Source organism: Electrophorus electricus, chromosome 5 (genome assembly GCF_041902795.1).
Source record: "Electrophorus electricus isolate QZ-2024a chromosome 5, ASM4190279v1, whole genome shotgun sequence".
Lineage (NCBI taxonomy): Eukaryota > Metazoa > Chordata > Actinopteri > Gymnotiformes > Gymnotidae > Electrophorus > Electrophorus electricus.
The window spans coordinates 24,042,749-24,058,315 of record NC_137501.1 but is presented as its reverse complement, the minus strand read 5'-3'; the positions used below and the strand labels follow the sequence as shown (position 1 = coordinate 24,058,315).

The 15,567-nt window shown below is 43.6% G+C and overlaps 1 protein-coding gene across 4 annotated transcripts in view; it reads left to right on the top strand.

Moving 5' to 3' along the window:
• The first annotated feature begins 2,314 nt into the window (after positions 1–2,314).
• Positions 2,315–15,567, top strand: part of slit1a (slit homolog 1a (Drosophila)) — a 92,279-nt gene continuing 79,026 nt past the window's right edge. For 2 of the 4 annotated variants that reach the window (XM_081714482.1, XM_081714480.1), the window contains exons 1-3: positions 2,315–3,062; positions 13,254–13,325; positions 15,118–15,189. In XM_081714482.1, coding sequence (XP_081570608.1) covers positions 2,860–3,062; positions 13,254–13,325; positions 15,118–15,189 — 347 coding nt within the window. In that variant the 5' untranslated portion in view covers positions 2,315–2,859. The remainder of the gene's footprint in view (positions 3,063–13,253; positions 13,326–15,117; positions 15,190–15,567) is intronic. The other 2 variants (XM_081714481.1, XM_081714483.1) reach the window with 2 other exon arrangements.

Genomic DNA, 15,567 nt, shown 5'->3' with positions numbered 1-15,567 from the left:
CATGTTGTACATGTCTATCTCACAGACACCCCAAAAAAGAACTGTTTTCTGTCAACATGACTGAATGCGGAATTTGGAGAATCTATGTTTAGAGTTTCAAAATCGAGAGTGGTGTGGCTGGTTTTCTTTGGCATTTGCCCTCCATCTGCATAGACTCATCACCAGCACTTTGTTCTCTGGCTGGCAGCTTTTTACCAATTTTTATTTTACTCAGTATGTTAATGCTGGGTTGATCTGATTAACTGCAGCATGTTTAGCTAATACATAGCTGGGAGATGCATTGATTTAGCCACAAGTATATTACTTGGTATACACCAAGTAAATCAAAACATGTAAGGTTTCTCTGTATTTTAAGATGTGTACCCCAAAAGATACTGTGAACAGGACTTGGCTAATGGATTGTAAGGCTTTGGATAAGGTCATATGTCTCATTAATAGCTCACTTATAATAAATGCAAAGTGGTTTTCCCTGTGTTTAGAATAAGTCTAATTTAGATTAATTTCTTTTTTTTCTTTTTTTAAATTATTTTGTTTAATACCCATATTGTAATTATCTTAAAAAGACAACAGTAACATGACTTAGGTTAATAAAGCTTATTGATGAGTATTCATATTGCATTGCTACAATTTTTTAAAATAAGAAATATCAGTCGTCACAGACACTGAAGGAATGACGCACCCATTTCCATTAAATGTTTACTCCTTAATTAGATATGGTGATAAATGATCTGTATGATTGTATCAGTTTTACTAGGCTAGATGTAGTCAGGTCCAAGGAGTGGACATGTCTGAAGAAGGAAAAGTCCTGATTTTTTGGACCCTGTTTTGCTCGACATCTTCATGCCAGTGTTTGCTTTCCAATGTCTCTTTTTTCAGTCAGGATATTAATATTGTGGCTTCTAATCTCACATGAGGAATCCAAAAATCAGTTAGAAATGTTGACGCGTGCAATTGCTGAGATTGTGGTAAAACCAGGGTAAGATATAAAAGACAGGTGCAACAGGCAAAGTCCATAAAAGCATTATTCCTTTGTTAAACCTTCTGAACCTCGCTGTTTCCCCTGTAGTCAAAGCTAATGTAGAGGTGGTAGAAGCAAGCAGAGCACTACTTCTACCACTGCTTCTTCGGAGACTATTTGACACCTCGGTACAAGCAAAATGGTGTGTGTGTGTTTGCAAGTTTGTGATTTAGTGACAGCAATGTATTCTCTCAAACAAGGGCTGAAAAGGAACAAGGTCCTTTGATTAATGTGTAGTTTCCAAAATATTTGTTCAGTCTTGTCTTTTTGATTCCATGCAGTCACAATGAACAGCCTCTCTCCATTTGCATGGGTTAGGTCATTTTAGACTATCCAGATCACTTTTTCTTCCCATAAATGGGATGTTCTTTCATTTCTGTTTATTTGAAAAATGATTATTCTAGCTGGATTTTTTTTCCTCTTAAAATAAATCAACAGCTGTTGCTCACATATTAAGGGATTATTACATTTTTAAACACAAATTGAACAAACTGTTCTATTAAGGCTATAAAACCTTTTTTCTTGACTGATTGGATTAACATGTCTCAGATCAACAGATTATGCACTGTCAAATAACTTATAGGATACTGTATTTCAACATTTTTTACTCTCTGAGACAGTCTCTGTTTCTTTCTCTCCCATTTACCTTTCTTTGCTTCATTTGGTGTTCCACTTGGCAGCGACAGACACCACTGTCTGACCACACACATAAACACACATACCTGCCCTATGGGCAGGAGTCTGCACAGCACAGTCATGCCCCCCACCCCCTTTTCTCCTTGCCCTGCTTCTACAAAAGCTCTGTGTCTTGCTCTATATAACCAGCCAGACGCCCCCCCCCCCCCCCCCCCCCCCAACCCCCACTTCCAGCACAGGCTGCCGTTGCTGGATGCTATGGTCCCCGGGGGAAGGGGATATGGACATCATGCCTCATCCCTATCGACCCTTCTCCCTTGGGCTGACCTTATTCCACATGGGGTTTTTTGTGGGGGTGTCTCGGGACAAGGGCTGAGCTGTGGGCCACTGCATTGTAGTCTCTTGGTGTGGGGGGTGTAGCTTCTATGAGCCGGGCTGGGACGCCCAAGGGATCGTGGGTGGGTGGAGGGGTGGACTCAGGCACGGTGGGTGTGAGGGGGGTGTGAGGAGAGTGTGGGGAGGTGCATTTGGGCAGGGGGAGGGAGAAGTAGGTGGGGGGGGAGGGGAGGTGGGAGGAGCCGGGAGCTGCTATTTGTAGATCCTTGTGATGGATGACTGCTGTGTGTGTGTGTATGAGCGCGTGTGTGTAAGAGAGAGAGAGAGATTGAGAGAGAGAGAGAGACAGAGATCCTTTTCCCTCTTTGCTGTTCCCCTCTCTGTAGGCAGCCAGTGGAGGACTAGAGAGGGAGGGAACCAGACGTAGACACCGAGCTCCGCGTGAGAGAAGCAACTCCACAAAGAGAGAGGAGACAGAGGCAGGGTGAGAGAGTTTTCTTTAGGAAGTCAAGCACGGCAGAAGAGGACAAGCTTTATCCCCCCCCCCTCCCCAAGAACCTCCAAACAGTAGAAGACTAGTGTGACTTAAAGTATCCATTCGCCCTTCCTCTTGAGGACAAAAACACACTTATTTCTCTTTTTTTTTTTTTTTCTTTTTCCTGCCCCCCCACCCCAACACACTTAGTTAGATCTCCCATACGCTGCGGTGTGTTTGCTCAGCCTGCAGTGCCAGGACTTCTGCTGGTAAAGGCAGCAGCAAAAGTAGGCTCTCAGTGAGGGGGGGCTCCGGAGCTCCGGAGCACAGGAGGCAACAGCAGCAACAGCAAGGCGGCGTGGGAGGTGAGGAGGAGCAGCAGGAGGAGCGGATCATGCCCGGGAGAGGCTACTCAGGAAGCTGCGGGCCCCCATTGCCAGGGCCGTGGGGCTTGGCTCTGCTCCTGTGCGGCGTGCTGCTGGCAGCCGGCACCGGCGCCTGCCCCGCACTCTGCACCTGCAGCGGCACCACCGTGGACTGCCACGGTCTGGGGCTGAAGAGCGTGCCCCGGAACATACCTCGCAACGTGGAGAGACTGTGAGTAACCGTCCACTCCGCCGCCACCGTCTGTTCTAGACTTGAGCCAGTGGAGGGGATTAGAATGAGGGATGAGTGAGAACAATGACTGGTTTGAGAGAGGAAAGATTGCTCTCCTGGGCAGGTATAAAGAGGTATAAGGTACAGAGGGAAAGAGCAGATGTGTGCAATGGACATGTCTGTAATTTACATACCTACTTGTGTGTGTGTGTGTGTGTGTGCGTGTGTGTGTGCATGCTGCTGGCATTAGTGGGTGAGCTCTGTCATTACCACGTGTTGTAAAGTCTTAATTGTTTAAATTTAACTCTAGCTGGAAATTTTATGACAAATTTATTTTTTGCTATATGAAAAATGTTGAAGATGAAATTTAGAAGATGCTATCTTATCAGAATAAATATTCATACTACATCATTAACCACTTAATGATTTGGGGATATTCTTACCCTACATGGGCACTAGAGCTTAGTGAAGAGATCTCTTCTTTGGACAGAATGCCTTTAAATCTGTCTCTGAGTACACCCCCCACCCCACCCCTCTTCAGTACACATAATTGTTAAATCATCTAGAAAATTAATAAGCAAATCTGGTGCTTAAGTGTGTGGCTACTGAGTCTCTCATCAAGAAGGGTACTTTCAGGAAAAGTGAAAGTAATCACCAACCCACTCTGGGCTTCTCTCTCTCACTCTTCACTCTTTTTTCCTCTTACTGGATTTTTCTTTCCCTTTTTTTGTAATTCTTTGAAATATACAACTTGCAATCAATTTTGTGGGCTGGAAATAGATTGTTCTATTTCAGGTTTAGAATAACTCAGAATTGTACATGGTGGGTAGGCCATCCTGTGTCCTTTGGAGAGGCAAGGGAAAGAGTAGTGTTTCAGGTGATTCAAAGTTGATTTCTAAGAACACCTTCACGCAGAGAATGCCCGTGCAGAGCTCCTCCACTTGGGTTGCTGCGGTGCATGTTACAAAGCTCTTTGCTTTCCAGATCAGTCAGATTTGGGCTGTTTTAAGTCTTTCATAAGTAGTTTGTGTAAAAGTGATCTGGTCTCTGTGGATAGATTTCTTAACGTGAGAACTATTCCCGTCCTACCGGCCCATTATGTGGGGTCATTTTTCAAGGTGAATGCTCAAGTCAAATTCACCACATGCAAGTCCCCTGTGATTTCCCCTATGTTGTATGACAAATGGACGAAGCCCCCAGGGTTGCATTAATTGCATTTGGTCTTTCTGCAGGACCTTTCTGTTTATTTCCTTCTGTTTATTGTCTTTATAGTGTGCTTACTGAGAGAAACTCAGAGTTTAACTGAATGGCGGCGATTGTGCAGCTTAGTGTTATTGCCTTTGGCACTTTCATGTGGAAACTCACTGAATGTTTAACCCTGCTTACATTTGCATTAGAAGTAATTATTAACATTGGTGGCTAAATAAAATTTGATTTGGTAAGTCTGTAGCAAAAATCATTACTTTGAGAGGAAAAAAAGTTTCTACTTGCAGTTTGCTGGAGCTAGGGTCATTTTCACATAAAAACAATAATTTATTATTGTTACCAATATTATTGGTATGTTATTACCAATACAATGCAGAACAGCATTTTTCTTCCATATAAAACCTTTTTCTGATTTTTAAGTATCTCTAAGCACCTGTTTAGACAATAATTGTAATATTCAGAAGAGTGTGTAAGGTAGGGAGATGCTCTGTATAGCAGGGACTCCCAGACTGGCCGGGACAGTGTGGCTCTGCTGGGGTCGATTGTTCACCACAGCACGTCTCAAGCAGCTAGGTGGGGGGATGCCGGCCCTCTGCACTGAGCCCTGTACAAGCGTTATCCACCCTGAAAAGGTCCTGCTAACATGCATGTGTGGGGGGTTGTGACATGGTGGCGCATTAGTCATGGGGGTGGGGGGGGAGAAGACCAAGGAATCCCATTTACAGTTGTCAGAAGGCATTTGTAATCAGGCCTGACCTTTGAGCCCGCACACCATGACCTGCGCATCATTGGATGTCAAAATCACAATCTTCTCTCTCTCTCTTTCTTTCTTTCTTTGTTTCTCTCTCTGTCCATCTTTCTCACATTCTCTTTCTCTCTTTTTTCCTTTTTTTTAACCCATAAGGTTTCCCCATTAACCTGCTGTCAATCCAAGGCCTGTTAAAATATGCTTCTTGTACACAATGAGCATCACCCCCCACCCAACGCCTACCAGTTACCTACAATGCACGCCACTTAACAAAGCGCTTTCGATGGGCCCGAATGGAAGGTGCGCTGTAATAGCATGAGATGCATGGCAGTTGAGGAGTAGCACATGGCTACTCAATTCCTCAGCCATGTTTTTATTTTGGATTTTTTGCTCTACCACATTTCTGTGCGCCAGTAAATCTGATGTTCTGTAAATCTGTACATGCCTCTCTGGCTTTTCTGTGGCCTGGCTGAGACCCACCCTCACCCCCTTCTCTTACTCCACTAACCATGTTCTATAGCAGATGTCCAGAGAACTCCTCTCTCCTACTTTATCTGCACTAATCTATTTATATATGCTGTGAACGCTGCAGTGCCAAGATCAAACATGGGCGGACGTGTCGGGGGCGAGCCGCCTGATTGGGGATTCTCTTTGTAGCGGGACGGCTGAACTTGGGGCAAGGGATCACCCCCGCTGCTTTGTCTTCCACAGGCGCCCTCAAGTATTCCACATGATGGCCAAATGTCCTTGCTTGCTTGGCACTGATTGTTTATTGATTCGTTTGGTGGTGGTGGGGGGGGTGGGGGGGGTGGAGGGGTGATGTTGAAAGACTGGTGCAACTGTAGAAGGGAGAAGAACAGCGCAACAGAGAAGCAGCTGTCTTTGAAAGCCAAGTAGTGAAATATAGCTTTACGTGTAGGGTCAATTGAGCAGGTTTGTAGATTTAATTGTCATGGACATCACCACCTTATTCATTGAGACTCTTCTTTGGAATTGGTTTAATAGTTCAGGACTAGGCCTAATTTAATACTGCGTGTGATTTTTGACTACAGAGGCATGAGAGGTGTGTGTCAGCGTGAGCACATGCTTATGTTCTTACGTATGCTTTTTATCATTATCCTGCTACATTCCTTTGGCTAATAAAGCCTGTATTTGAAGAGGGTGGGGGGGGTGGGGGTTCCCTGGATCTTCGGGAGGGTTGAATGGCGGCTTGCTGCCAGACGGAGATGGCCTTCAGACAGATGTGGGAAGAAATACATACATGAGTGAGGATTTCGGATTTTGGGAACAGGCGCCGCCTTTGTGCTTTCAGTGCTACGGTGGTGCCAGGCAAGGCCTCAGGCACTTTTGGCACCGTGGATCTGTGCTGGAATAACTGACAGCACTCCACTTACTAGATCCATAATTTAACTTCAACAGGACAGAGCAAATCCGGAAAGAAAGCAAGAGGGAGAGTTCCCTTACAAGGATCTTGGCATGGGCGCTAGGTGCTAATAAGCTATGAAGGGATTAGCGTGCTTTTGGATGAGAGACAAAAACGTGTGTGTGTGCCAGAAGCAAATGAATGAGTAAACCTAATTTAAAGGATCAAACTGCCCCTGGTGACTGGATGACTTCCTCCCTGCAACAAAATATGACTTTGTGCTCCTCACAGATGTTCCAGCGCAAGGAAGGAGGATCATTCATAGGAAGCAGGTACTGATGATGAAGATGGTGAAGAATTGTACAGTGTGTGTGGAGTGGCCAGTTCTCTCTTACCACCTCTCCTCCATGCCTGTGTGCTGGTCCTTTTTCTCAGTGAATGAGGGGAGCAAGGCGCAGGGACCATGTCAGTCTCTTCTTACTTTGTGTGCTTTTTCTGGGACACGTGGTACATGAAGGGTCGAATGCAGCCTACCGCATTTAAAAACACCCCCCACCCCCCTGCAACAGACTGAATCTCACTGACAAGATGAAAGACTTACATTTGGGTTAGGAAGGATTGCCTTCGGGCTTAAGGGCTGGGTGGCCATGCCTGAAAATGCATGCTTGAGTGATTAAACCAGTTTTCATGAGGGCATCTCTTCAATGAAGTAATAACTTGGCATCCAGCGAATCAGAGAGATTCCTTAGCAGCTCTGTCACCTGATACAGCTGAAAGATCAGGTGCTTTGAGCTGACACAGTGTGTCAAAGGCTTTTGCATTGCTGCTGCTCACATAGGCAGAAATCCCAGTAACAAGACTCTTTTATGAGCAGATTTGAACCTTTGCTGTCCTGACTTGAGCAGCAAGCAGGACTGGTGTCATTTCAGTCTCCATCAAGCTATTTTTGTGCTCCTTCTTTTGCCTTACTTTCCTTATATTTCATTGTGGGGGTTTAACTCATGAGCTGTGCTGAGGCCTTGTGACACATGTCAGAAAATTGTACACAAAGAGCCTTTAGCGTGGAGATCATAGTAATGGTATAGAGTGACAATTGCGGTATTGGGGCATAGTGATTATATGAAATGAGTGTCAGGATGCCATATGGAAATGACTGTGCCCAGCGGGACTCAGAAACAGGCCCTTTCGCATTTAGTGCAGCAACAGCACCCATCAAAGCACTGAGGCACCTCACATCTGGGCTCTCCATGTTTGTGAAGGCCACAGTTCCCCAGAACCCATCACCGTACACATCACATGTCTAATGATGAAAGAGTACATTTACACAAATAAACAAACACACACGCATGCTGTACGCAGGAATGTAGCAGCATGATCTCCAAAGCATAGGTATAAACCCTGTGTTAGCTCCAGGAGAATGTGTTCAAGGGTGTCTGCTCTGTCTCCATGTGCTGAAATACACCACATCCTTGAAGCATGGCATTTTCTAACATTCTGACAGAATGGGTAACAGGCATAGATGTTCAATTGATTAAAGATAAAACAGGCCGCTCTTTGCCACCTTTCACATTGTTGCAACTCTGAGCTCTTAGGAGCACCTTGTGATATAGGTTCCCTTTCTGACTCCTGTATATGGTTAAATATCATTAACCAGTCACTAGTGTTTAGAGACTAATGGTTTTTGCAGTACCTGTGGCACATGCCTGTTTATACAGCATCACAATATACTTCTTCTAAATTAACTTAATTAGATTAAGTGAATCCACACTGCAGTCATTTGTAATCATATGAATGAAGTAATTGCTTAATTTTGTTAAAGGGATTGAGCATGGGGTGTAGTGGGGGTGGGGGCTTGCAGCCTTCACACTGGCATGCCCCAGTCCCCTCCTCTTCACTACTGCTCCTTCTATATGGTACGCCTTTCACTGTGAATCTGCAACTCATAGAATATGGGGTTCATTTCACACATGGCTGAGTGCTGTTTCGATGACCTTGTTGTGGGGTAGTGGGGGGTCAGACTATGGGTTTGCAATGCTGGATCCAAGCATGGTTCAAGTCTGCCTGACATCTAGACCGATCACAGAACAGTGTCAACTACAGCCCCTCCCCCTCCATTCTGTTTAAATCCAGATTGAGTTTGTACTCCATTCTGCCTCTGGGTGATTTGAACAATCCATTTACAAGTCTATATTCACACAATTGGTTACCTCACATCTTTTACCAGGTACTCCTCAGGGATTGCAGCAGATGCTGTTGGTGTAATGCTTATTGAGCATCCTTCTATGTAACTGGTTTTGTATTGTTTTGTTTTTTTACACAATATACTGGCATGTGACAGTGTCTAGCAATAGCAAATGGTGAATGCAGCTCCAATATCAAACAAGGATGGCTTTGTTGGTCTTAGAATTGGATAGAACTACATGGCTTTGTCCTGTTTTTGGTCCTTCTGTATCTCAAGTGTTTTGATCTTTTATGTTTTCTTTTTTCCCTCTAAATGTTCCGCTGCTCTGGAAAGCAAATGAAGATATGAATAGCTACAAATGTTTAGACTAACTTATTTTTGAATGTACTCCATAGAGGAACAGATAGAGTGCCTGATAGTGCAAAGTGTGGTTCTGTTTAGTCAGCGCTCTGTTTGCAAGAGTGGTGTTGTTTTAGCTGATGTGGCAAAAAAGTTAATTTCCAATCTTCTATTTCTAAATCTAATAGTGCAAGGAATGAAACTGAATTTACTATTCTCATTAGGCTCATAAACGCAAAACAGGGGTATGAAATACAAATGGCAACTTAAAAGAGACACAGTTCAGAGAATCATCACAGAAATTATCCAAATAGGTTTCTTGGCAGTTATTTTTGTCTTTCTGGTCTGGTTTGACTTTCTGTAGGTAGATGCATAGCTGTATGTGCATGCAAGCACTTATTGGTCTGCTATATAGGTCAATGTTTCTCTCTCATTGAGCTTTGGGTCTCTGGAGTCTGTTCTGTTACACTGGGCCTTCTCTTCCTTACAGTGTCAGGATCAGAAGATGTTATAGGAGAAAAAAATTATAGCCAAAGATTTGGAGAGGTGTGCAACTAGGCACAATGTTTGGTCCACTTAAGTTTACGATTTGAAAAAACAACAACAAAGTATTTTGCATTACAAGAAAGTATTTTAAATTGGTTTAGTGTATCTTTCATCTGTAAGTCCTTTGCTCACCTCTTATCTATACAGAGCTCAGATACTCCCTGGTTGGACTTCATGACTGGCATATCCACCTGTCATGGGAACTGGGCAAGTGAGAAAAACAAGCACACTGTTTCATAAATTTATCAGCACTAGCAAATAAATTTTAAGTTTTATTTTTGTGGTCACAGCATGTGTTGACACTTGATACATTTGAGAATAAGGATATAGTTATTTTTGGTCATGCCTTTCCTTTTGGATAACCAAATTGGATCCACTGTACATTCTTATAATGATAATAAATCAACATGCCTAGTCAGCTTATCATATAGTGAAGCTCTTAGCATATGGCTGTAGGAAACACTGAAGCAGAACTGAATATTCAAATTCTCCATGCCAGGATTCTGTGTGACTCTTGGGTACACATGCCAGACCGTAACATCTTCTTTCGGAAATTGGCATCCTTCCACTCTAGCACAGTCCGCTAGAGTGTGATGTAATGCACAGCATGTGTGCTCCTGTGGCCAGTGGTCAGCAGCTTGTAGGCCCAGCAAGGTGCACCGTCCATGGAGTCACGCTGACCCGAGATCGTCCTTCGTTTCCTCTTCTCCTGCCAGCCCAAAGCTGTTCCCAACAAATGGCTCTGGAATCAGGCGCTCATTTTCTTTGGAGGCTTCCAAAACAAAACGCGCTGTGCTGCAGTCCCCCTTTGTCACGCGTATGTATGTTTTTGAGTGGGTTGTATGTGTGGCTGGCAGGGGGTGGTGTGTGTATGTGTGTATGAACATGTGTGAGAGAGAGGGAGTAATAGAGTTTGCATGTGCATTTCCCTTCTGTCTGCCTTGGATTTCATTTCATGTTATATCGCTCAATTCGAAACAGGCCTCCCTGTCGCAGCAGGATTTTTAGCAGATGGCAGAAATAAACATAATGAGTTTTTTACCGGACTCCTCCATAGCTCTTGAAATTATTGAGAAATCAGGACTCTTGGGGGAACATGAAGCATGTAGGTCCCCAGCTCTCTGTCACGCTGTGATGGGATGACAGGAAATGAACAATGGCACTTTTTTGGCTCCCGGGCTATGTATGATAGGACTTCTCCCCATTTATGGAGAGAAACGGCAGAAGGGTGATGTAAATGTCTAATGGACCTCCCAAAAAGATCCTACTCTGCTTCATTTTCATAGCCCAACAGTTGAAATGAACCTGTTTAGCAATGGAAATCCCTCAGCCATGTTTGCAGCTTTTAAACTTTTCCTTTAGATGCCTGGTGGGAGGGGCTTAAAAATATTGAATGAAGACAAATAAGGGCCATTACCTGGTAAAGCAAGTACAACACGGTGCTAGTAACATTAAGGTCATGAGTTCAATTCCTAAGCAATACATGCATTGTCACCCTGATAAATAAGTCACTCCGGATAAGTGTGTGTACTAAGTGTCATAAATGTAAATGAATGAAATGGGCCATTTAATGTTTTTATGAAGCATTAGCTTGTGACAGCTGTTAATAGCTGTACTCTATTTTTTTTAAAGAAAACATTCACATTTAATGGGAAAAACAGATGTGTACTCTGAACCAGAATGCTTTAAGTGACTTCAAATTTGCTGATAAACACAGGTATTAAAGATTTTTATGCCTATGGGAAATAGATCTGCTGGAGGATTGAGCCAGGAGGATTGTGAAGGACCCCACCCATCCCAACAATAGGCTCTTCTCTCTGTTGAGGTCAGGGAAGCGCTTTTGCTCCCTGAAGACCAATACAGAGAGAATGAAGAGGAGCTTCTTCCCACAGGCCATTCGGGCCCTGAATCAGGGCAACTGATAAACTGTGCGGACCACCACCACCATGTGACTGTAAATCTGTAAATTTGTAAACTGGAATTGTACATTGTGTACATACACATATATCCATATATACATTGTACATTGTGTATATATACATATTATACATATACTGTACATACATTGTTATATATTTTTGTATATATATATTTCCTTATGCACCCCTGTTTCTTTCCTCAGTTTGGACAGAGCACTCACAAAACCATTTCACTGCGAGTTATACCGTGTATGACTGTGTACGTGACAAATAAACCAAACTTGAAACTTGGAACTTGATTCCCATCTAATTGGATCTATTCTATTCTACTCTATTCTATTCTAATGAATAGATCTAACCTCTACTGTAATAGCATGAAAACAAACATTTTATCTATAGGTTTGTTTTGCTACTTCCCTAGTCAGTGAGTTACTTGCTGTTTTTATTGTCTTTTGCAGGCCCCTCATTCCCATGGGCTCCAGTAGAGGGGGCCACCCAGTAGATGTGTTCTTGAGAAACCATGAGAAAGGCTGGATTAAGTGCCCAGCAATAAACAGCACATGTGTATATCAGGCCACAGCTAATGAACCCCACTCCATTATTTATTTCTCTCTGTCCATGCACCTGTGTACACAGACCATCTGTCGGCAATGACCTCTCTCCTTCTTCTCTCTCTCTCTCTCTCTCTCTCTCTCTCTCTCTCGCTCTCTTGCTCGCAAAGTCCCAAGAGTGATCATTAGAACTGCACCATAAGAAGTCAAGTTTGGGCTCTCAATCCAATTTTTGTCCATTTAGGCCTGTGTGTGTGGTTATATGTGAGTATGCTTTGCCAGTTCATAGGGGGAGGAAATTTTGCTATAGGACTTGTCCAGAAATCCTCATTCTGGCATGACACATGGTGTTTTTTTATTAGCTAAACCACAGTAGCTAGAAGTGGGAGCTCCTCATCCTACATCTTGGCTTGTGTGATAGATGTAGGCTAGAATGAATCTTTTCTGCTCCATGGTTACATCATATAACTATGTGTCCACTACACTCTGGTGCTCTTGCCAGTCCCTGTTCTTATGTCCTCAAAGAGCTCCCACTGCTACCTGCACTGCATGGTAATCCCACTATCTTAATTGAACGGCTTTCATTTGATTCAGTCAGGAGAGATGTTGGCCCAAAAGACAAGTGTAAACATAGCCTGACAACCACCCCCACCCTTTCCTGGATGTCACTGCTGATGACACCCACAGCAGGGGGGATGTAGACAAATTATTAGCTCTCTATATCTGTGCCATCTCCTCTCCTAATCTCTGCACTGCACTAATCACACTACATATTTGACTTTCACGGAGGTGCAGTCAATTGTGTGGGAGCTCAAGAGGGTTGCTTGCATTCCTTGTTTAAAATGCAAGCTGTTCACAGGTTCTAAGAGCAGATACTCTAAAATGGGTTCTTAAAATCTCTGCAAAATCAAGTAAGTGAGACTGCATAATTGAACAATGATGTCAAAGACAAGGTTTTCTTTTTTCCTTCTGTCTCATTCTTCCACTTTCTTTTGCTCTGTCTCTTTTTTAAAACAAATACTCGCTTGGTATAATTAAATAAATCTGACTCAGGGGAGTCTGGGGATACAGACGGATGTGCAGATAACTACTTGATTATTTACTGTAAGTCACCTTATTACTGATGTAGGCTAAACGTTACAATGTGGGCCAAACTGTCTTAAGTGCATACAGATTGGTGTCACATCAGAAACATTTAATATGCTTTAAGAGTGTTTGATTGTTATGTAACAGAATCCTTGATTCAAGAAATACCACTTGTGACCATCATACACTGCATCTTTCATGTAAATCCCAGTAGAGACAATCTTCATTAATATTTGATGTTTCTCTTGCAGGGAACTGAATGGAAATAACTTCACCCGCATCAACAAGAATGACCTTTCTGGACTCAAATACCTTCGTGTTCTGTAAGTGTTTCTCTAATGTTCTGCAATAATATACTGTGATGACTAGTATATTAGTTGGTACTTTCTTGAGGTGAAAGGTGCAATAATATGCATATATGGATTTCATCTCTCTGATAATACTTTAGTGAAAGTTGGATTTATTTATATTATTTATTATAAGAGGTTTTGGAGAATATCATGTAGGTCCTCATGGCTTTGGAAAAATTTATAAGGTTAATCCTGAAAATTGCTTAATTATTGAAATTATGTGGTATTTCTAAATGGTTTCAATTTATTAAAACACCATTCAAGCTGATTTATTTCTATTTGATCCCTCCATACATTCACTCACTTACATGCACAGACGTGCACAGAAAGCACACATGTGCATACACACACACACACACACACACACACACACAGAGTCATCTTGATTGTGGCAAGAACTTTCTTCATGAGGCCCAAAAGCGAGAGCACAAGGTTCACCCACTCCCATCCCCACCCCCATGTTGGTTTTCCTAAGGGGCTCCAAGGTCTCCCTCTGGCTCTTACATTTTGTGGTGGGTTGTTAACATGATTAAGATGGGGGCAAAACTGTGGGTAGGGTGGGGTGGGGTGAGGAGGCTCTCACATTTCTGACCCCTGAGAGTTGGCTGCCTCACTGCAAAAATTGGGCGTGAACCTTTGCCCTCGGTGGAGAAGGCACTGACAGGAAAAGCGGTTTATGCTTACAATCACAAGGCCTTGCACAGACACTGAGAAAACAAAGAGTGGTCATTTAGTTTGTCTACATCCTAAAATCTTGTTTGGCATGATTTTCAGTTCTGAGGAGACTCACACTCTTCTTGTGGTCGAGTCAGCCAGTGAACATTTCTGCATTTGTTTAAATTCGTTCAAAAAATTTCTTTAGGCTGAAGTTCATCTATAAATAATCATAACACAAATTTGTATTATTAATTAACAAGAAGAAGAAGAAGAAAAATTCTCGGTAATATGTCCGTCAAAATTTACCATCAGTTTTGGAGAAAATCAATGCCCATTTTTAAATTTGTTCCTTTTGAAAATGTATTTATGGTCTCTGATCTGTGATTTGCATTTGCATTTCATCCCAGGAAAATAAAAATCAAATTGTTGGACCTCATTCAGAGTCCTCAGAGCTGTTTCATGAAAGCTCATTTTAATGAACAACTCTTTTGTTGCCTTGAAGCCAAAGATGCACATCTCCCAAGGTGCTAGATCATGTTGCTTCCAAACGCATCGGTGGCCTTTCAAGTGCCTTTTTTTCTCATTTGTTTTGGCAGTCCCAATGGTGAAACCATTTGCACTCTGTACAGAAGGTCCATGTGAAATCTGTGGTTGTGACTGGTTGCCTGAACTGCCTTGAATGAGTTGCTTCAGTTTAGCGCCCGCAGGCACAGAGGTGCCCCACTTTCCCCACTGTGTCTGTCAGCCAGTGGCCTTAATGTCCCAGAGCTGCTAGCCTCCATAGTTCATACCCCAGACCAGTGTTCAGTGAACCTGCCAGCATCCCAGACCACAGCAGGCCTCTGCACTGGGCACACACTACCACCACAGTCTCCCAGCCCTCCCTACCATCTTCCCATTGCCCACTTTTCCTGGCCAGACTCCCTCCGTGGTCTAGCTCCAATGTTCCACCACCTTCCTTGGACCACAAAGCATGCCTTTTGCCCCTTAAACTTTTCTGAACAGCATGTCAGATGGGGGACTTTGGCTGCCTGGGGCAACTTCCACCACTGCTTGCGGCCCACGGCCCTTCAGGCAGTCTGTACAGTGACATCTCTTCTCTTCGTAGGCAGCTGATGGAGAACCAGATCGGAGCCATTGAGAGAGGGGCTTTCGACGACATGAGAGAGCTGGAGAGGGTGTAAGTGCTCTGAGGTTGCCGTCTGCTTTTACTAGGCAGCCGGGAAGCCAACCAAGAATGCACGGGTGCTTGGAGGCCATAAGATTCTGGCTGTTACAGCCGCCCTGCAAATAAGAGGCAAAAAATGTGCAGGCAAGCCATCTGAGCTCGCCGATTTTTTCTGGCCAACCAGGAAACTTAGCAAAAAAACACGCGGCAGGGAAGGTTTATGGTCATTAACAGCGCCCACACACTGGCCAGTCCATTGGCTTTGGGAGCTGTGAATAAAGGCCTACCAGTAACGGGTGGCTGCGGCCACATGGAAAGTGAACGTGTGCGCGCTTGCCGTTCACACCGGCAAGCCACATCACAGGCACACTCCTGTTCAGTGCTCATTGT